General features: G+C 35.7%; 1 protein-coding gene across 4 annotated transcripts in view; it reads left to right on the forward strand.

Annotated features, from left to right (window-relative positions):
• The window catches only part of LOC119791576 (vacuole membrane protein 1-like), a 105,627-nt gene that overhangs the window by 73,257 nt on the left and 10,182 nt on the right, over positions 1 to 22,188 (forward strand). For 3 of the 4 annotated variants that reach the window (XM_038297757.1, XM_038297759.1, XM_038297760.1), the window contains 3 exons: positions 2,683 to 2,763; positions 2,964 to 3,080; positions 6,680 to 6,741. In XM_038297757.1, coding sequence (XP_038153685.1) covers positions 2,683 to 2,763; positions 2,964 to 3,080; positions 6,680 to 6,741 — 260 coding nt within the window. The remainder of the gene's footprint in view (positions 1 to 2,682; positions 2,764 to 2,963; positions 3,081 to 6,679; positions 6,742 to 22,188) is intronic. The other variant, XM_038297758.1, reaches the window with a different exon arrangement.

Consider the following 22,188-nt stretch of genomic DNA (forward strand, 5'->3'; position numbering starts at 1 on the left):
AATTGGTTTCATTGACCATATAAGGCCTGATACTGTATAACAAACCTCCCCTCTGGACTTCATGAAGCAAGGGAAAAAAATCCCCCCAAAAAGTCCTATTTAGGCCTTACTTTATTTACTTTAATTGTTGTTTTTTCCATCTAACTTTAGACTTTTAGATTAGAACAAATCTTTATTCTTTAGAAAAGTAATTATCCAGAAAAAATCAAATAATCATAATAAGCTTTGAAATAAACATTTATCCAAAGCTGTAATAAAGCTAAATTATGATACTTTAGGAAGGCCTTCATATGGCTATGATTTATACATTTTAAGGCTAATTTCAGGACAAAAATATTATTGTTGTTTTAACTTTAACATCACTTAGAGAGGTTTTAAAGCTGCAAACCAGATGCACAGCTTTCTAAAGTAGAATTGCTATTATAGAAAATTTAAATCAATACTTTTAATTTCTTTGTTTTGAAATAAAAAAGAGAAACTAGGCCTAAATCTTTTTAAACGTTTGTTATTTTATTTTACATTCCAAAACTTGTCTGTGTAAAAAAAAACATTTAAATAACAAGCATAATTTTTTGTTTTAAAAAAGCTTTTCTAAATAAATGTGTTAGCAAAATAATTAAATTAGATTGATGTATCTTTAAAAAAATACCTTAGAAAGTGTAATAAAAGTTTGATATATCATTTTTTTCATATTGTAACACTTCTGGGTATTGTTAATAAGAACAAAATAGGTTAGGTCTTTAAAAGTTTAAGAGTTCTTTAAATATTTAGCAAATTTGGTAAAAATTTTAAATTACATTTTGCAAAAAAAAAATTTAAATAATAAAGAGTAAAAATCAGCATTACTGGTGGAAAAAGAAAAACTTTAATAGTAATAAATTAACTCTGCATTAAAGTAATCTTTTCCCCTTTACCTTCAAATTGAAATATCCAAATATCAGAGGTGTGGGAGATGCAGCGCCGGCCTGCATGCACTGATCCTCTTCCCAGAAATATAATTTAGCTAAATTCCAAACAGGTTAAACCTTCTCTTCCTGGAATATTCTGGACAAATCTGTGTCACTGGAGTGAAAAGAGGCCTTTGTTGTTCTGTCAGGAGCGATGGGGCAGCAGCGATCGGAAAAGTCCTGGATGTCTGAGTCACAGGAACATGACCAGAAATTGCTGCTTTGTCTCAGATATTTCCAATTAAAGAAATGATAAGGCATTAAACCTGAAGATGATTAATTGCAGAAAACAAATTAGTGTTACTTCAGGCTATAAAACATGTTGAGAAATATTTTTTCCTGACTTATTTAGAGTCATACAGGTGAATCAGAGCATTGAAATGCAAAATTTAATTTATCTGCAGATGCTGGAGGGTTCTCTCCTTACTGCAGCAAGCAGTTCTACTTTAAAATTCCTTTTAAAAATAAATATTTATAATAAATAAAATTATCTAATGTAAAAATAGTTGTTTTTTGCAGCTTTTAAGCACCTCTCTGCAGCAAACACTCTTATTTATCAGGTTTGGCTTTTGCATGTTTTCTATAAAAATCAAGAAAAATGTTCATGTGTTTAAAAATAAATATTTATTTGCTTTTATCAAGAAGATTTTTGCTTCTGACATAAAATAAAAAAAAACTTTAGAAACAAAGAGGTTCAGATTAGTTTTCATAGAAAATTTAATTTAGTCACATTTAAAGTTCTAAATAATCTTTACTGATATATAACTTTTTATTTAGGATTTTATTTCTTTTTTTCTTGTTGCTAAGAAATTGTTTAAAGTCATTTGTTGCTAAATTTGTTTACAGGAGGAGCAAGAATCTCCTCACTTTGCTGCTTTTCTTTAACACACAGTATTACTGGAAGGATTTGAAAAGCAAGTTTTTCTTTCACACTTCATTTGATTGTAATAATAAGAAACTTTCAGCCAGAATTCAAATATAAAACTAAATACTGTGAACTGCTGATACCTAGACATGATGGGAAAACTCTGAAAAGCTCTTTTTTTGTCACTTTTAATAAAAAAACAAAACTTTTTTCAGACTGAAAAAATTATTTTGACCATTTTGCAAACATGAAATAAAAAGCAAGCCTTCAAATTTGTTCACAAGCCTCTTTGTCATAAATCTAATCGCTGCTCTGCAACATAAATTAAACTATTGCTCTTGTTTTGCCTTCAGAAACATTTCTGTTTTATTTTAGTTTAATTTTAGTGATATATTAGAGAGAGAATGGGCTCTAAAACTTATTTCTTTGAGAAGAAATGCACTTTATCTGACGATAATAAATCACAGTTTTGTTGGAAGAGTTACGAATATTTGATTCCAACTTTCTGAACCACAGTTTTAAAAAACAAACCATTAAAACAAATTGTAAGTTAAAGTGTTTGTTAATGAGGCTGAATAAATACAGCCGCTTCAAACCAATAAATAAGACATTATTTTAAAGCGGATCATTTGTTTCAAGAAGTGTAAATAATGATTATATTTTAAGAAATGATGATAAACAATTTATCTTTGGTTTCCTAAAGTCGGTCTAATGTAGATGTGATTATAGGTCATGATTTTAAATAAAAAGTAGGATTTTTCTAGTTTCCCCTGAAAAAAAAGTTTTTCATTCATTATTAAGAACGAAAAAAAATGACATATTTCTCTATTTAATTTATATTTTGTTTTGTTTGCTTGTTTTTTATTACAGGATTTTGCATCTAGGGTGAAAGTTGCCATCCAGAAGCTTATCCAGAAGGTCGGGTTTTTGGGGATTTTAGCATGTGCCTCTGTGAGTCAAATTCACCAGCTTTCAAATATCTTGCTCTAAAAAGTCTATTTAATGCAATTACAGACCTTCTGTTTTAGTCAGTGGGGTGCAGAAAGGAAGCAAAGCTACTAAAATAAAGACACAGAAACCTTTCATATTATATAGTCTTTTGTTTCTTGTGCAGAATTAAGTCTAAAAAGATCCTATATTTCCCTCCTTAGATTCCCAATCCATTGTTTGACCTGGCCGGATTAACGTGTGGACATTTTCTGGTCCCCTTCTGGACTTTTTTTGGGGCAACACTGATCGGGAAGGCGGTAATCAAAATGCACATTCAGGTGAGCTTCTTTATATTCACACTGAAATGCTCTGGATTCGTCCCTCTGCTCCATAAATCTTGTGAAAGAACAGCCTGGCATGTCTGCTTTTAGATGTATTTCCTGTTCTCTGGCCAGTTCTAATTTAAATTTAACTATATATCCTCCATGCAACTGTAACGGACAGCTGGGTTATGCAATGACTCACTGTCAGGCTCAGCGTCGCAGCACTAGCAGCTGCTCACAGGGAGGCCATTTTGTGCACAGAGGCAGGGGAGTCAACCATTTTGTGACTGCAGCAGTAGCCCCTGTGTGCTGCACAGCAGACTGAGAAAGTTTCCTAAAGCCTGACTAAGAAAGTACAGTAGGGAAATTTGGCCTTACTGATGTTTCATCTAATCCTGGAAAATCCTCAATTTGCGTCCAGGAATTTGCAGTATGTCCGTGATTAGCGTCAGGAGCTTAGCGTTTTGTTTTCTAAGCAGAGTTGGGGAATGTGCTGGTGGTGGGGTGTTTGGAGCGCAGCTTTGTCCCGAACCGCGTCGTATTTAGGAGAGATGTGCAAATTTGCAGTGAGCACACGTTACAGCAGATCAACATTGTCTGCAGGAGGTGATGGAGGCAGAGAAGGAGAGAGGGACAGATGGGGTGAGGGGAAGGCGGGGGAGCGGTTGCATGTGGGGCAGGCACAATCACACATACAGGACCAGATTACACCCAGGGGTCCCTGGGGGCCCCCCACTGGTAGAGGTGTGTCCTTCTCTGTCTCTTTTAGAAAGAAAAGACTTCTCCCGGCTCCCCGGCATGCCTGGGGGCCCCAGTCTGTCCTGTAGCTGCTTGGTCTAATTTACTTCAAACTCAACTTTTGCCTCCAATGAAAAATGTCCAGTAATTTACATTGTGAGCAGAAAACAAAGGAAACCTACAGCAGAGCAGGTGAAGCTTTCACTAATGGTCCAGGAAAGAACAAAGGGGGATTTTCAGGCCTATTGTGTGTGTTTGATCTTTGTACCTGTGCTTCAGGTGTGTCCTCACCCATCTCCAAGGACTGAGTTTTTCCTTTTTGTTTTTTTTTTATTCACTGCTGCTTGTGTCTTTTGTTGCTCTGAATGCATGCTGCTGAATAGTTAACGTCACCGGCTTTGTGACGCAGCGGGTCACTTGAGGATCCCTGGTGATGTCAGTGAGGTGCAGACTTTGGACCCTTGGGATAGGTGACTCTTTTTTTCCTGAGAACAGGAACTGAGGTGTGGCACAGAGTGCAGCAAAGGAGAGGGCAAAGATGCAACACTTCCACTCTTACTCCTTGATGTAAATGCATTCGCGGTCAGAGCTGCTGAAACATGTTGAGGAGGGAATTGAGATGATTTTACCTGCTTAGATGGTGTGTGTTTGAATCTGAGGGTGCTTCATGAGTCCTTTGTTGACATGAGCTGTTATCAGAATTTAGCGAGTCAAGACAATGTCATCAGGTTTCCGAGCAGACCAGTTCTGGGGATCTTAGTCAGCTTTCCTGCCATCCTGCTCGTCTCTTCCTCCTTCCTTTTGTCTTAGATGATGGATGATGCGTCAGTGTTTGCTGGAGCTGCTGGTGCATCGAGAGAAAAGCTCCTTTAATGAAGCACATTATTGCTCTTCTGTATCTCTCCATCTCTTTAATGCAAACAAAAGTTATTTTTCAGAAAAAAAAGTGTTTTACTGTTAGAAAAAAATCCTCAATTTTTGTAAAAAAAAAAAAAAAACTAGGAGCATTCTCTTCAGATTAAATAACCAAACTGCCCTTATAATTTTAGAAGTAGAACAGATGGTAAACAATAGGTTCATGTTTTTCTTCCTCATCTTCCTCATCACAGCTTTAAAAGCTCAGCTGCATCAGTAACCTGGGTCTAACTTTGACCTTGAAATTATCATCACCTTCATAATTTTCCTGGTTTATCCTCCATCTTTAAAAGAAACAACAAATAAAACACGTTTCTGAATTATACACAAAATATTACAGAGATACTAAAAAAACTGAAGTTTTAGTGATACCCATATAAGATTTAATAAACAGTTGACTGAACATCTTATGGAGTTATTCGCACATCTCTGTAAGAACTGTTAGGTTTAAATAAATGTTAATATTGTCAGAGAGCCCGACGGATAATAATATGACAATGAATCCCTAGGATTTTATTGTTGTAAATGCGTTGTGGTTAGCCACGCACAGAGGCTTTAACAGATACACAAAGAGGTGGACGAATATACGACAATACATGGATGACCTGGATTGCATGTTACATTAGCTGAGAGCCAAGACTGTAACAAAAGAAGTGATCAAAGCGTCCTGTCACATGAAATTAAAATTGCCGCCCGGGAAAACTGGTGCCGGGTGCCGTCTAAGCGTGGTCGTTGGTCCTCAGCCTGCTGAGCGGGACATGGCTACTTTATTTCTATTTATTTAGCTTCATCTTACTTTATTATTACTTTTCTTACACCTTAAATTAGTTTTTTTTATTGTTCTTGGGAGTTAATTACAATTACGGTTAAAACTTCCCTGTTTTGGCCAATAAACAGATAAAGTCTCTAAAAATGATGGCAGCTGAAAAAATTAAAATTGTCTCTGCTGTAAATATGACAAGAAGGATCCATATTTATATCATTTTCACAAAAAATGTAATGAAAAAAATCTTATCTGAAAAGACCAGTCATACAATTCTGTCTTATGATTTGTTGTTTTTTTTAAACTCTCCAGTCAATTTTTAGGATGAGATTTTATTGTTTTCCTGACAACCTGTTAAAGGAACGTATTGATACCAGTCCACAATTTCACAGATGATGGAAGGAGTTAGTAAAAAATAGGTAAACAAGCTCTGCTGTTTTTTTTTTTTTAAATTTAGGGCTTCGTACTGAATGATTTTCCTCTTCCAAACTATGCATTTCAGTTATAAGACCTACATTTAGAAAGTTGTGCATCTTATAAAAAATTTATTGGCTTATTTTCTGCAAATGTTTTTAGAAAGAAGCAAAGAAATTAACAATCCTTGTTTTTTTTATCGTAAAACCTAAATAGGCCCAGAGCTCGAGTATTCTTCAGAATTAGGTCAGTTTTTGTGTGCATGTTCTAGCCCCCCCCACCCCCCACCTACCCCCCACCCACCCAACACGACACAGAGCCTGTTTGAGCCGGCATGGCCACACCAGTCACCAGTTGCATGTTCCCCCCATGTTACCAGTGACTAAGCAGTAAATCAAGCTGGGCAGGAACTGAATCCAGACCCCCCCCCCCCAGTGACACATCACCTATGATCCCCCCCCATCACGCTGAAAGCCTCTTTGACATGCTGACCCACTCATGTGTCACAAAGTCCAGGCCTTTTTTGTTTTTTCTTGTTTTTTCAACCCCTCTTGACCAAATTTCTCGTCCTTCATTCCTGCTTTCACCAAAACCACTTAGAAGGCATGGGTTTGGGCATGATGATGTGTCTGATGGTGGTGGTTGAGGAGTGTGGGTGTTGGGGGGGGGGATGTACTGGTCAAACTGATGATGCATGCACGGCGCCTTGTTCAACAGGCTCAGCGCCGACCTTATGGCTCAGTAACTGACTCTCTGCTTCTCTGTGTGCCTCTTTGTCATACAGAAACTGTTTGTGATCATCACCTTCAGCAAGCACATTGTGGAGCAGATGGTCTCCTTCATTGGGTGAGTATGTGTGATCCTATGTGTGTGTTGGGGGGGGGGGTGTCTTTGCAGTCAGAAAGCATCATAACTATTACCAGTCTTTACCTGGACTGTTCAGCTGTTCAGCTCGCCTCTGGTTGGTTTTGGGGCATTTAGTTAGTCAGCTGGTTTCCTTTCCTCCTCTTGGTCATTTGCAGTCAGAAATTATTCAAAGTTGACTTAGCGATAGAGGGAGATTGCATGAAACTTTATCCTGCTTAAAAGACTTCCCTGAGATTGTGAAAAAGAAGTTTTGTCACATTTGAATTCCCCTTTTAGAGGATGATTAATAGCTTGAATTTTTCCATTGGATGTTCTGGCTCCGTCCCAGGACAGGAAGGCCCTTCGTCTGTCACCAAAAACACTCCTCCTTATCTCTAAAAGCACGCTGCTTTTGTGCACCAGAAACATTCCCTTCTTGTAAGTCACACTAATCATTGCATGAGGTGTAGAGAGCATCAAGCATCCAAGTGAGAGGTGTCATTTTAAAGCAGCACTAAAGGGAAAATTTTGTTGTTGTTTTTTTTGCTGTAGAAAGGAAAATAGACTCTGTCTTCTATTGCTTATAATGGGAGGGTTTGTCTTAGTGGTTTTATAGAAATATTAATAAATTAAACATAACTTTTGGTATCCTCTGCACTAAATGTACCAGGGGGGCTTTTTTTTTTTTTATAAGGGTACAGAATAAAAAAAAAAGGGCAATAGTTCTTCATTTCAACCTGGAGAGACTCACACAGAGAAAAGCTACAATTAGAAAAGTTTTATTACATTCAATGTATTTATTTATACAGTTAATAGATTCAGATTGGTCAATTTTTCTATCCGACGGAAACAGGCTGATTGAATGGATTCATTGACTCTTGGCAATCTCTGACACTGGTCATGCATGCAGCAACAGTGGGGAGGAAAACTCAGCAAGAAGCCTCCAGCAGAACCAGGTTCAGTGTGAGCGGCCATCTGCCGAGACCGACTGGGGTTCAAGGAGACAGAAGCAGAGATACGGATATTGACATGAATAAAACCAACTTTCAGAGATTATTAGACCTATTTTAGCTGTTTTGACTTTGTTGAATTTTCCCAATTCTTCATCATTCTTTAAACAACTCTTACAATTACACTTGTTCTTATAGTAAACAACTCGTAGTTAAGATTTAAAATTTAAAATGTTTTACTCTAAATTTAGCGGAGAACAGGTACAGTTACAGCTCTGTGGCTCATGTCAACCTTGTTCTCAAAAGAATGGAAACTTGCCAAGAAAAACGTTTCCTCATCGTTTTTAAGCATTTGAACTATTAGCACACCATGTGGATCCTATATGTGTTATCATTTGCATCTCTTCTTCAACTAATTTGACTGCTCAGGGATATTATGCACAACATTAGAATTTGTACCATAAGCATTATAGTATGGGTAGGAAAAACTATTTAACTTATAGAGAAGTATATACATCTGTTATATTTAACAAGCTTTTTTATAAATTATAAAGATTAATCCTAAAACAACCATCATGGCTCTGAAGGGACCTTAATTCTTCTTGGAGTCTGTGTGAAGCACAGTTATGCTGTGAGGAATTATTCTGGGGCTGCCTTGGTTTGCAGTGCTTTACACTGGATGATGTGAGCAGTTGGTGGAAGTAAATCCAGCTGTTTAGACATGAATCTCTCTGTGAATCTGAATCTGGCTTCTTTGCTGTCAAAGAGGGGTTGGATGTAAGGACAAATTGTACGACTAATATTTGGTCTTTTAAATTTAAGGTTTGCTCTTTTCTTTTTGTATTATCTTTATGATATTTATGTAAAGTGTGCTATGAATAATATTCAGATTTAAAATTATGGTTCTGATTTTATCTATCATTATTATTATCATGTTTACCTCTGATTAATTCTTAGAACTTTACCTCTATTTTACATCCACTCTCAAACTACCAGAAGGACTTGTAATTTTCTGATTTTAATGGGGCGGATTAAACCTTTTTGCATTTCTTTCCCTTTCTGAATGTGCAAACATGCCCAGTTGTTATACTTGCTTTTTTTTTTTTTTTTTTTTTTTTCGCTCTAAGCAATTTAACGCTCCTTATTTGGATTTTTTAAGCTCAAACCAAAATGTCAGAAAACAGCAATTGTGTCTCTTTTGAAAAGCACATCTCGCAGTCAGCTGAACAATAACAGACTCGGCGTTGCTTTGGTGGAACAAGATGGCTGTTTGGATCTGCTGGACTAGCTAGTCCAACAATGGCTGTGTCCTAAAGATTGCCCTGTATAGTGGTTATGCCATTTTATATGAGTGTCCGAATTTTGGGTGGATGAAAAAGTTTTATTTCTCACAATGCATCTTGAAAAGTAGCAGCAACCATGGTCACTAGACCATATATCCCAGAAAGCTTTGCAAGTGCTCACCTTGCAGTGCATCATGGGATTGATTTTTGGGGCAAGAAGAACAAAGATGGCACTGTCATTACCCGATCCGTACCGGAAGCACGATCCGTACTATCAGCTCATTTGCGCGTGCGCAAACAGAATAACTTCCGGTGGAAATATTTCCGTTTTCTTACTTTTTTATTCTTTTGTATTTTTTAGAGGCATGGGTTTCTTTTTGTATAACCTTAAATAATTAAAGAATACTAAACTACATCGTAAAGACAATATTGAAGACGTAATTTTTTCTGGAATAAAAATCGATGGATTTTTATTCCAGAAAAAATTACGTCAAGCAATACAATGGATTGAATTTAAAAAGCATCAATTTCTTCCAGAAAAGTCTTCAATATTGTCTTTACGATGTAGTTTAGTATTCTTTAATTATTTAAGGATATAAATAAAGTTTTTTCAGTGCCGTAATTACATTATTTCTTGGCGACCCGGAAGTTATTCTGTTCGCGCAGGCGCAAATGAGCTGATGGTACGGATCGTGCTACCGGTACGGGCCGGGTAGCGACAGGCACAATCCACTCATTTTCTCCTCCAACTGGCTTTATTTTTTTTCTGCCTTAAAGCTTGACTTCCTGTTTGTATGGGGATCTAGTCGGATCGGGTTTGTGCTTAGTTCGTCTCCCTCTAGTGGTCTGGAGCACTTCCGTTTTGTGGGGTTAGGGCAGTTTATAGAGTATCTTATTTTGAAAAATCTTTTACCATGAAAAACATCAACGCTCACCATTCCTATTCCTTCCTGCAGCAACACTTTACACCAGCTGCACTTCATTGGCGGTTATTTCACCTCAACTCATGACACGGGTCATATTTGCTGTGTCCATCGAAACCACCCCAAAAAACTTCAAATCTACAGCACCATTTTTTGCAGCTTGTTTTACAGACTAGAAAGGGGCACTGCCTTCATTCGTGATCCTGAGGAACATTTTGTGGCTTAGGCTGTTTTTGATGTTTAAGAAATCAGTTAAGAAATAAGATCAACTGATATGAAAATAAAAAAGGTTGAGGTTTTTGTCATGAGACATTTCAATGATTAAAAATGTGCGGCTCTTTGAACTGCGAGTTTATTTTGGCTCCTGATGCTGAACTGGTCGGCCTCTTCTGTCATAGTTGATTTTGGCCTTTTTTCTTTTATTTAGGAAAAAGAGAAAAATAAAAGAGAAACTTCAAAAAGTATTCATGCAACAATATATTTTTCTTTTTATTATTTCTACTGATGTACTATGGCTTCATATGGGTTTTACGCTTTTTGAGTTTCTAGCTGTTAGCCCTATGCAGCTCTCCTGCAAACCTGATTCAACATGACAGCTTTTTTCACAGAGCCTTGCTTAAAAAACTGGAAATAAAACATTTATTTGAGTGTTTTTCCTAATACTCATGCAGGTGCTTGGAAAATACCTACGCTAAAGTTGTTATACTGAATTATACCAATAACATCATTCATTTAAAAGATTGGAAATGTGCTTTTTTTTGTTTTTTTGGGGAGATCGTTTAAAGCGAGTTGATATAATAGATTATATTACAGTTGCTGGCTTCACTTCCCAAAAACAGGGAGCTGAGTGTTCGAGGCGTTGAATCAGATTTAGTGTTGGGTGTGTTAGCAGATGGACACCATTTAGGTCCTGGTAGAGATGAAAACTACCCTGGACACACCTGCTGCTGGTGGGAGTGCCGCTTATTACACACAAATAGTCACTCAGATCCACATACTTTATCTTTACCGTCTCTCCTACTCACACACGCTTAGTCTTATTCTCAATTTCGCAATGTTGAAATCAAACAAGAGGATTGCATCAGCTCGCATTTCTTTTTTACTATTTCGCCACTTTGTGTTTCTGCACATTTTTAAAGACTTCAGTTGGAATAAAAACGGTATATATATATAAATACCGTATATATATATGTATATATATATATATATATATATATATATATATATATATATATATATATATATATATATATATATATATATATATATATATATATATACATATATAATTGAAACTTTAATTTATTTAAGTAGCTGAAATGACAAAATTAACGCATTATATTGATTAATTAAATACGGATGTTTTCTGGCTACTTTTTTATTACCAAATTCTCAGCTTAACACTTATAAATAAAAAAATAAGTACAAGGTATAACTTTACATCAGATCAAAAAAAAATATTTGAAGAAATGAGGGATGGAAAAAGTCAAACCTTTTTTTTATTTTTTTTTATCTAATAGTTTTTTGTTTTTGTTTTTTTACTTTTGCAAATTATTTATTATTTCTTTTGGATCAGTTCACCTAAAGGTTAGAGGACAAGGTATTTGAGAGATCATCTCTATCTGTTCTTGCTCTCTGCAGTCACCGTTCAATGAGCTGAGGTCTCAGATGATTGGTTACTGGCAGGTTTCAGTCTGACTCTTCTCCGTTGGAAGTTTCCCCCTTTTACAACCGTCGTCTTCCTTCCCTGTGAACGTCTTTCCGCGCTCACCTCTAGTTCTCTGTTCAATACTCTCGCTTTCAGTCACATTTCACCTTATGAATGAGTGACAGCTTCACCGCTAGATACCTGTTTGTGCTGGCACACCGCCGCCATAACTGTAAAAGATGCTAGAGGGGAAAAGAAATTACCTTGATGCTCGTGAAAATAAAAACACCTGCACTTGTCCCCTGTTCCTTCTGCACATGAAGGATGGTGAATGCATGCAAAGGACGCATGGGACACCTGTACTTTGCATGCTTTATTTCTCTGCAGCTGATAAAAGTGTAAATTCTTGTTTCCTCTTCCCTTCTCACCTTAGCCACAGATGGGTTTAATGTTCAACACTTCATTGTTTCGCAGTTCAAATAAAAGTGGGGATGCTTTAACGGTTCTTCATTGATTGGCTTTGATAAAAAATAAATTAATAAACTGGATTTCTTTGTTTTGAGACACCTTAAAATTATGGAATATGTTTTGTATAAAAAAAATAATTAAATATTTTTAGAAATTGATTGATTCTTCCTAAAAAAAAAAAAAAAAACTAAATAAAAAAAAAAGTTTTTCCATATAAGGACATTTTGTTTGTACATTTTCTCTGATATCTTTCCGCCTTAGCTTTAGCCTCTGTTTTTGTTTTGGAGTTTCTGAGGTCGCTGATGGACTTTGGTTCTGGTGATCTCATTCTCACATGACCAGCTGCGCCACTACACCTCAAAAATAAAATTCCTCCTTGTCTCCTTGTCTGTAAGGTGAACTCACTAACGCACACTTACACACACTCACTGAAGACGCAGCTTGCTGTAATCTCTGACAGCGTCAGACTACATCGGCTGAAAAATGATTTAAAAGCTTCTCAGAACAAACCGAACAGTCTGATCCAGAACAATTATTTTCTGCACAATTTTTTTTTTTATAAAGCAGTTTATCTTGTTTGTCTCTGAGCTGTTTCTTTTACTCAATAAGTCTCTCAGGCTCCTATGTGGGTTTTAGTCTGCATGAGAATTTAGTTGAGCAAAACCTTTAGGGTGATTTCCCTCAAACTGAGCGTTCTCAATAATTTGAATTTTGTTTTTTTTTAGTCCTTTTTTTCTGGTTTTGGTCAGAAGTGCATTATTTCATACGATTTTTCGTTACCTACAGTAAATATCAACATTAAAGAATACTTTCATTAAATTAATGAAGCTTCTATCCAAAAGTGAAGCAACTTGTACAATAATATTAACATTTTCTTTATGTTTTTTTAGTTTTTAATTGTGAGAATGTATTCAAACTTTATCCTGCTCATTTGATTCAATTTTTTTCTTTTTTACACATCACTTATAAACTTTTTTTTAAAAGCCTTATTTCCTTTGATGATTCATTTTGGTTTTTTTATCCAGTTTTAAACTTGAATGATGTCCCTAAATTTCGTTCTAATGGAAATTGTTTAACATTTAAAGCAAAAAATAAATGTATTCTACTGACGGACGCCTAAATTCTTTTAGGAACTTTGCAATACGCTCGTGTTCATCTAAAACACAGTGACTCAAATGTTTCGCAGCTATGACTGTTTGATTTTCTCTCAGGAAGAGATAATGCAGAAAAAATAAGATACATACCTTGAGAATTACTCAATTAAATTAACCAATCTTTTTTTCTTTTTGTTTTGGAACAGCAAATTCTTAGTTCTTTCTGAATACTTAAGACAGATTTGTGTCTCACAGTCTCGTCTGACATGCAAATCCTTTTGTTAGATATGTGAATGTTTTAGCAGAAGCAGGGGGGGTGATAAAGCAAGGTTGACTTTGAACTTGTACAGAGACAAAGTAAAGGCTTCTCTCAAATGCCTTCTGGGCTGATAGCTTAAGGTGATATATGGGGTCGGGATGAGAACTGGTGTCTGATCAGACTTGTTAACATCGCAGGAATAATGCACAGACGTCTTCTCTTCAAAACCAGCTGCGTTTGGTTAAGTTAGTGTTTATTTCTGGACAAACTATGACTAACAAACACTTAAAGTGGATTATAATCCTCTGTGGACAGAAAAACACTTCTGCTGACATTCTAGGATTTTCTGATTAAAATAAATAAAACCTTAATTATTTCATCACTTCAAAGAAATCTGTCTAAGGAGGAATGAAAGGTGCAATTTCTACGTTGCATAATTGTGCACACCCTTAAAGTAATACTGCACTAAAGCATCTTTTGGTTTAATTACAGGAGTCATACTGCTTTCATATGGGTCTATCAGCATGCCACATCTTGACTTGGCTATATTTGCTCACACTGTCTTGCAAAAGTCCCTCAGGGCATTTAGATGGTGAGGACATCTCGTGTCCACAGTCTTGTTCAGGTAAACAAACAGAATTTCTATCAGATAAAGTTCTGGATTCTGGTTAATCGTTTCCAAATCTTGAATACTTTTCATTTAGATTTGCAGCCACTGGGAGACTGAAAACGTAATTCCCTCCTAATCTTTCGTTTTCTAACACACCCTCAAAGGTTTTGGATTTAAACTGACTAGTATTATAAACTATAATCTGAAGAAACAATGAGACTCATGTTTGTCAGTGAGCCAACACACAGGAAGGACTCCTTGATCAGAACTGAATAAATGCATTTAGGAAAAGCTAAAGGAGATAAAATGACGTCTTGTACAATAAAACTATTTAAAAGGATGAAACTTCAGTGGATATTGATAGCAATGTTATAATTGTAAAACTATGAAAATAACTGAAAAATAAAAGACATTTTGGACAGAGAGGCTTTAACGCAGTCATGATGACGTCACCACCATGTTCAGGGTTCACGCAGGCAAATTACAGAGGTGTTACACTTAAATCTGTCCTGTCGGCTGTTTGACCGCCATCGGGTTCCCTCTCCCAGGGTTCTGTCCAGCAAATTTCAGCACTAATGCTGGCTACACTGAAAGTTATCAAAATTACACAAAAATTAGACAGATTTCCTTACTTTTAATGAACATAACAGCCTTGGAAATTGTTTTCAATCACATTTACCTGCTTATTTATACATATATATGAAAGATAAGCTGTGAAAATATGAGCCCTACCGCAGCTGCACTGCAAAAAATCTAAATCTAGACAAGTCATTTTTTTCTTAAAATAAGTGCATTTGTTCTTGAATTGAAGAGGTAAAAGAGACATTCTGCCAATGAAACAAGACAATTTACACTTAAAATAAGAAAACACAATTGCATTGTCTTATTTCAAGTACATATTATCTAATTATCTTATTTTAAGAGTAAAATTACTCATTCCATTGGCAAACTATCTCATTTACATACTCAAATCAAGGGTGAATACACTTATTTAAGGAATTTTTCACTTATTTCTAGATCGTTTTTGCAGTGCAGGTGGATCAGAGAACCATCTCTGGGTCAATCTCATAGTTTGCATATTAGAGGGAGATGCCTCCAACATGGAGGAAAGATGGAAATAAAAAGGAGTGGGTTTAATTAGCAAAGAGACAATAAAAAAATTAAAACCCCCACACTCCTGGTGAGACATCTGATGCTTTAGGTACGGATCACTGAACAGGTAACTCTGTGTTTGGAGGCATATGTGGAACTGATAAATAAAAAAAAATGCTTGTTGGACTGTTTTAAAAAAATAAAATAAAATTGTTTCTAATATTAATTCCTAAAGATTAATTTTTATTAAAGAAACTGCATTATCCACTGTCCTTACAGTCATCAATGACCAGTAACCGTTATTTTATTAATTTGGAGTTAAATGTTGATATAATACTGTCTAAAACCAGAAAATCAATCAAGCTGAAATTGAATTGTATTGAATTGATTCTTTAAGATTTGAATCAATACTCAGCCATTACTACTTGGTATTTTAATTCTACATAATTATTTTTTATAAAATTTCTATCCACCTTGTCAAATAATAAAAAAGAATTTGTTCTTTGTGTACAGGACATTAACCCCACAGCATGATGCTGCCACTACAACAATCAACAGTGGGGAGGGTGTTTCTGTAGGGATGCAGGATGTTCGGTAATCTGATACTTGGACTAAAAGTTCCACTTTAACTTTTTTATTTTCTAATTAAAAAGAATAACTGAGGTCTTGCTGAAGTTCTTGTGAAGTCGATAACTCCAATTACTCTTCAGAAAGTTGGCAGTGCTTCACCGCTACGCTCCATCTAACACAAGATTTATCTTTTTCTCTCTGCCTTCTTTTCCCTTCTTAAAGTTTAGGTTTTGTCAGCCGACAAGTTGATGATATAAAACAGAAACGACTGCATCCAGTATCTGATGTGGAGCCTTCATGAGTTTCGCTCAATTAAGAGAAATTTATTTAGACAATTACTTTGTCTTTGGCGCTCAGACCTCGGCAGGAAACATAGCACTGAATTTTGATAGATATGCCTGAAAAGGAGTAAAGAACAGGTCTGTTCCCCCCTAGGCCTGAAACTGGTGGTGTAGTGGAGATAGATGAAGTTGGTCAGTCTGTAGACTGCTGGTTAGCCAGACGGTCTGCTGAGCTTTATGGGGAGATCCAGTGGACTGCATGATCTTATACTAGAGCTGCACTCAGGGACCTGGAAGATGGAAGTCCAGTTGGATAACAGAGGTTGAGAGAACATATCCATGATGAGCAAGCATAAGGCAAAGGTGGAGAGGAAAAACTCCCCATTGGGAAAACAACCTCTGGCAGAACCAGGCTCAACATGCCGGTCTTCTGCCGGACCGGCTGAAATGAGATGCAGAATGCACTAAGAGTCCAGGAGGAATTAAACTCTGATGAAGTTTTAGCTACGATGGTGGAGGAGGGGCTGGAGGTGGGTTGAAACAGGGTCATCTAAATAAAGTCACAGCACAACCACCGCCTGCTCACTAGGTAGCAAACGAGTTGTGGATCGGAGATGAACTTTGGATGCTGATTACCTCTTTTGCACTGGAAAAACGATCTAGAAATAAGTAAAAATGTCTCAAATTAAGTACATTTACCCTTAATTTGAGAAGGTAAATTAGATGATCTGCCAGTGGAATGAGTCTTTTCCTCTTAAAATAAGATATTTAGATAAAATGCACTTGAAATAGAATAATGCAATTGTGTTTTCTTATTTTAAATGTAGATTGTCTTGTTCCATTGGCAAAATGTCTCTTTTACCTCATCAATTCAAGAACAAATGCACTTATTTTGATAAAAATGACTTATCTAGATTTAGATTTTTTTTCAGTGTGGATGTCTGGATCAAAGCTGATTGGCTGTGTGGTATGCGGATGAAGGCGAGCAATCAGTTTATTCAGTTGAACTTCCTAGGCTCCATAAAAAATGCAGTTATGAAGGTGGTATGATGGTTTTGGTGTTGAGGCGTTTGTAAGTCAAAAAACTGCAGGATTCAGATTTTCTATACTCTGTTGACTCTGGAGGGACTGATTGAGGTTTCTGAGGAGAAACAAAAGTGTTTGACCGATAAACAGTTTCATTGACAAGGTCAGCCCATCTCCACCTTTTGTATAAAGCTTAATCAATCTTTAATGGGAGTACCTCTGTCATACTCAGTAAAAGCCATTGACATGCAGAAAGGAAGAATCCAAACCCCTAAAAAGCCAGGAGGGGGGGACCCAGCACGTCTCCATGAGAATGCATCTATTTCCATGTGAGTCTATCTCCAAGGCAGGAGTCCATTACCAGCACAATGGGCTCCCAGGTTGCTGTTCCTGCTGCTGGAGGCTGTCAGCTTTAGGAGCTCACAGCGGGCCACGCTGCTCAGAGGGGGTCAGAGGAAGATCTCAGGTCAGGGGAGGACAACCACTGCCTGTCTGAGCTTTTATAGTAGAGGTGGAACCAGAAGTTATAGAAATCTATCTATCTATCTATCTATCTATCTATCTATCTATCTATCTATCTATCTATCTATAATCTAATTATCTATTTTAGAAGGAGAGTAATTCATGAAGGTATTGTTTGACGATTTTGCTAAACAAAAAGTTCTGCTAAATCCAAAGAAAAAACAAACTGTGCATTAAAAAACATCCACAAAGACATAATTTTAATGCAATTCTTTGATAAAATAAAGTACATCTCCTAAGCTCTGTAGTTAAAATAATCCTTAAACACTTCTCTTCCTAAAGCCTGAGGCCTTCCTAAATACCACAAAGATGACCGCTCTTCAAAATGAATCTATTTATGGTTTTTAATTCTTAAACTAACCTTAAAGTCTGTTTTTCTTCCAAACAATTCAAGAAAAGGTTAATTTTACACAATATAGATTCATATATAGATGTTTATAGTGTCATGGTGTAATTATTAGACTATTATTATTTTTCAAATGTTAACAAACTGTTAAAACTGGTTATTTTTCTTATTCCTGACAAACTTAGAAGATATTTAAATCTTAATAATTCCTGAAGGAGGATATGAGCCAATCATTCCTTAAAGCATAAAAAAAAAAAAACTTAAAGGAGTACAGGTTTTAAAAATAAATAATTTCATTATTTTAATTCCCATATCAATAAAAAATGCACGTTAAAAAACATCTATACTCTTTGCAAAAACCTGTGAAAAAATGATCCTTTCTTTCCACCAGTCAAGCCTTTCTTACTGTTGCTTAAAAGCTCTTTGCTTGTTTCTTCTTCTTTCTGGATTTGATATTTTTTATCTTAATTATTAACTATCTTTACACATTTTTAATCATATTGAGGTCAGAACTCTCGAGAGGGTCACTTAAAAAAAATCACATCCAGACAGAAAAAAAAACCATGTTGATAAAGTTAAAGGATCATTTTTTTAATCTAAATCTGGCTGATAAATCAGTATATAAAGTCATAAAATTATGGTAAGTGTATAAAAAAATAAAAATAAACAAAGTCTTTTTATTTGTATGCATTTAGAAATAAAATTTTCAAGATCTTTAGGAGTCAGAAATAGTCAAACTGTTCTGTTAAGGTAAACAGGCCTGATAATAACCGTTAATAGTCTATGTTAATACTTTACATTTAAAAAGTTTAAATAAAGAGTTTCCACGTAACGTACATATAAATTGTATCTAATTAAATTTATTATCCATGTTATTTTCCTGTTTAAAATGTTGAAGTTTAGACCCTGAAAATGCAGGAGAGCAAAGCTATTTCTGATGGCAGCATAAAGCTTTCTGGTCCCGTAGATTCAGAGTTAGTCAATCAGATGTGAGGCAAATATATATGAAATGTTTTAGGTGGAATACGTAGCAGACAGACAACCTGTCTCATTTTATAGAGTAGTTTGATCAGTTGGAATAACAGACGCATCAGAAACTCATTCATGGTGCAGATTTAGGTTCTCCAGGACTTTAAACCCCAGACTGACCATCCAGACGTCGTCATATAAATGTTTAGAAATTATATCTAAGATGAAACTAACTAATTATTTGATGACAAATGCAAGACGCACACCTGCAGCACAACAGCAATGCAAGGAGAAAACAATGATTTTTAAAATGAATTCTGTAATGTTAAGAAGAAGCAAAGGAAAAATGATGTATTGAATAAATATACTAATGATGGCGGATTATTTAAATTCTCATCAAGTGGGATGATTGCTGCTATAGAACAGCCTGATACAGATAACAGTTTTTCTTTCTTCTCTTCTTTGATGATGTTGCTCACTTCAAAGAAACTTGATTTTAATGTTTAAAATGATTCATCTTCTAATGAAAAGCAAAAGTCTCACGGAGTCATGCAGCTGTTTCATCTGATTTGGAGGCATTAAAGTCATTTGGCGTACAGCGATAGTGATGAATGTTTTAATAGAGAGATCAAACTTTCAGATTTCAGTTATTCTTCGTGTCTTCAGTCAGACTTTCTCAGCACTGGGACTTCTGCTTTCTCTCTGATTTCCTCTTGTTTTCTGGAAGGGAATCCGTTGACTGTTGGGATGTAGGTGTAATCTCTTTAATTTAGAAAACCAAACTGAATCATAACTCATTTTATGTGACGTTCAAAGATTTAGGCCAAGGTTGGAGGAATGCAATGAGTGGAAGGGTTCAGCTCTTTGAATTAAATCGACTGGAAAAAGTCCCTCACTTCTTCAACTATGCCCCTCTCAGCATTTGATCAGATTCTAAAGTACTTTATAAATAAATTCACCTTGTATATTTAAAAAAAATGTAATCAAAATTATGAGTTAATTAATTTTTAAACATTTTAAACTGTGTTTTTGTCAGTTACCTTTTTTAGAAGAATGGAAAGTAACACCTTAACATAAGGAAGACAGTTTATTTCAAATAACACATGATGTGTAAAAAAAAAAAAAGGTTAACAGATAATTTTATCAAATTTATCTTACTGCTCATTTCCTGTTCCGTTTTTAAGCTCATTTTTAAATGTAAAAGAGGAGAAGTGAAATTACAGAAGACCATGCAAATCGCACCGTTCTGGGTATTCACACTGGTTCTACTATTTGTGTGAACTGGTGGTGTTTGAGTGCAGATAGAAAAGGTCTGTTACAGCTTGTTTCCACTGACATATTCACCCATCTTGAACACTTCGCTCATATAGAAAGAAGGTTTATATAGTTTCAAAGTGAATGTGTGGCTGTCTTCGCTAGAAGTAGAGATCTGAAAATCACCTACTGTAGCATGAAGGGATTTTTTTTCTGCTTTCTCTCTTTCCCCACGTTTAGTCTGTGGAGTAATTAGTTCTGTTGATACGTCAGTTTCTTTTAGAAGATAACAAACTGTAGACCCGACATTTAATATTGGGTTTACTTTGAAGAGTTTCAAACCGATAGAAGCATGGTTAACTGTGATCATCCTGCTCTGTGTTTTTTTTTTTTTGATGATCAAAGTCGTTTTGTTAACGTAATCTGCAGGAGGGGAGATTTTTGTTACTAAAGGAGGAGAGAGTTGGCATTGATCGCTCCTCCCATGCAATGAAAACATGTCCGGTAAGAAGTTGAACAGGTCAGTCGCGGTGGTCGATGGCCTTGGTGGGCTGCAACAGGCTCTCCATTTATACGGCATCATTAGGTTTAATGTCGGGCTCAGCGGGGCGCCCATTTCCTCATTTAATCCACTACAGCTCCCATTACCATAGACCTTAATCTCTGACAAAAACAGAGAGGCAGTGAGAGGTTTACCCGTGGGCTATAAGGTCTTACAGATGCTATCATGTATATATAGAGAGAGTTTTTTTTTTCTCCCTCTGACAGAGCAGCTGGGTAATAAAATGCTAATAATAATTCCTGAATCTCACAAAATATATAAAGTGCACAAAAAAAACCCTGCTAATTTTCATCTGTGTTTGGAGCGATGACATCACAAGACATGCAGGGGTCACAAAGGGCGGCTGGAGTGAGCAAAAGGCTGTGGTAGATAAGCAGCTTTTTACAGCCTTTATCTTCCATCGAGAAGCATGCGAGGTGTGCTTCAGCCTCACACACAGCTTCAATGTATTTACCTGTTGTCCAATGATCAAAACCAGCGCATTGTTCTTGCATTGGCCTCAAAGAGTTTTCCTGCTGGAAGAGCAAATTTTATTTAAGGCGTAAAGGAGAAAAAATAATTATAATCATCCTATCTGTTGTTTAATGTTATTAAATGTGAAGGGAGCAGCTTTTCTTTCCTGGGAGTGACGACATGTTTTGCTCTCTAATGAGCTATATCTAAACTTTCTCCTTATATATTTCAAACAGAAGGATCAGGAAAGCTGTTATATACTTAAATGGTTCAAAAAAGTTTTGTCCAAACGTTTTTACCTTGAGGGCCGAAATTGTAAATCTTAAAATAAATGCAGCCTGTGAAGATCAAATTTTTAGATAAAATGCAAAATTTTTTTTAAAAAAGATCTGACTTTATCTTTCTCAACTATAAATCCTCATGAATAAACAAAAAAAAATCAATATATTAATGTCTGTGAGGAGATGTTTTTTTTCATGCATTTGTTAAATTTACAAACAAAAACAAGCAAAGAAAACGGGGGGTGGAGAAATTATATTGACAAAAGATTTAAATTCTTACCCCCTTTCCACACCTGGTCAACAAATGTCTTATAAATATCTATAATATTAACACAGTTTTTTAATATTTCAAAAATAATTTGCTCATTTGTTTTCTAATTGTATGTATTGGCTTAAAATATTGTTCTGATAAAACTTTTTGGACATACTTTCGTACGGTGTCATTGAACGCATCCCATACTTTAACTCCATACGTAGAGGGACAAGGTGGAAAAAATCCAAATCTAGATGAGACTTTTTCTTAAAATAAGTGCATTTGTTCTTGGATTGAGGAGATAAAAGAGACATTTTATCAATGGAACAAGATAATTTACACTTAAAATAAGAAAACACAATTGCATTGTCTTATTTATAGTGCATAGTATCTAATTATCTTATTTTAAGACTGAAAACAATCATCCCATTGGCAAACTATCTCATTTACCAACTCATTTTTCTAGATCATTTTTCCAGTGCACTTTATTTTCATGGTTGTTTCTGGGAACATAGTAGGGAAATAATTTCTTCTTCTGTGACTAGGTCTGGGTTTAACGCCACTAAACTAATTTTGATCCACATCTAATAAGGTCTTTTGTTT

Source organism: Cyprinodon tularosa, unplaced genomic scaffold, assembly GCF_016077235.1.
Source record: "Cyprinodon tularosa strain WSP-4 unplaced genomic scaffold, ASM1607723v1 ctg396, whole genome shotgun sequence".
NCBI lineage: Eukaryota > Metazoa > Chordata > Actinopteri > Cyprinodontiformes > Cyprinodontidae > Cyprinodon > Cyprinodon tularosa.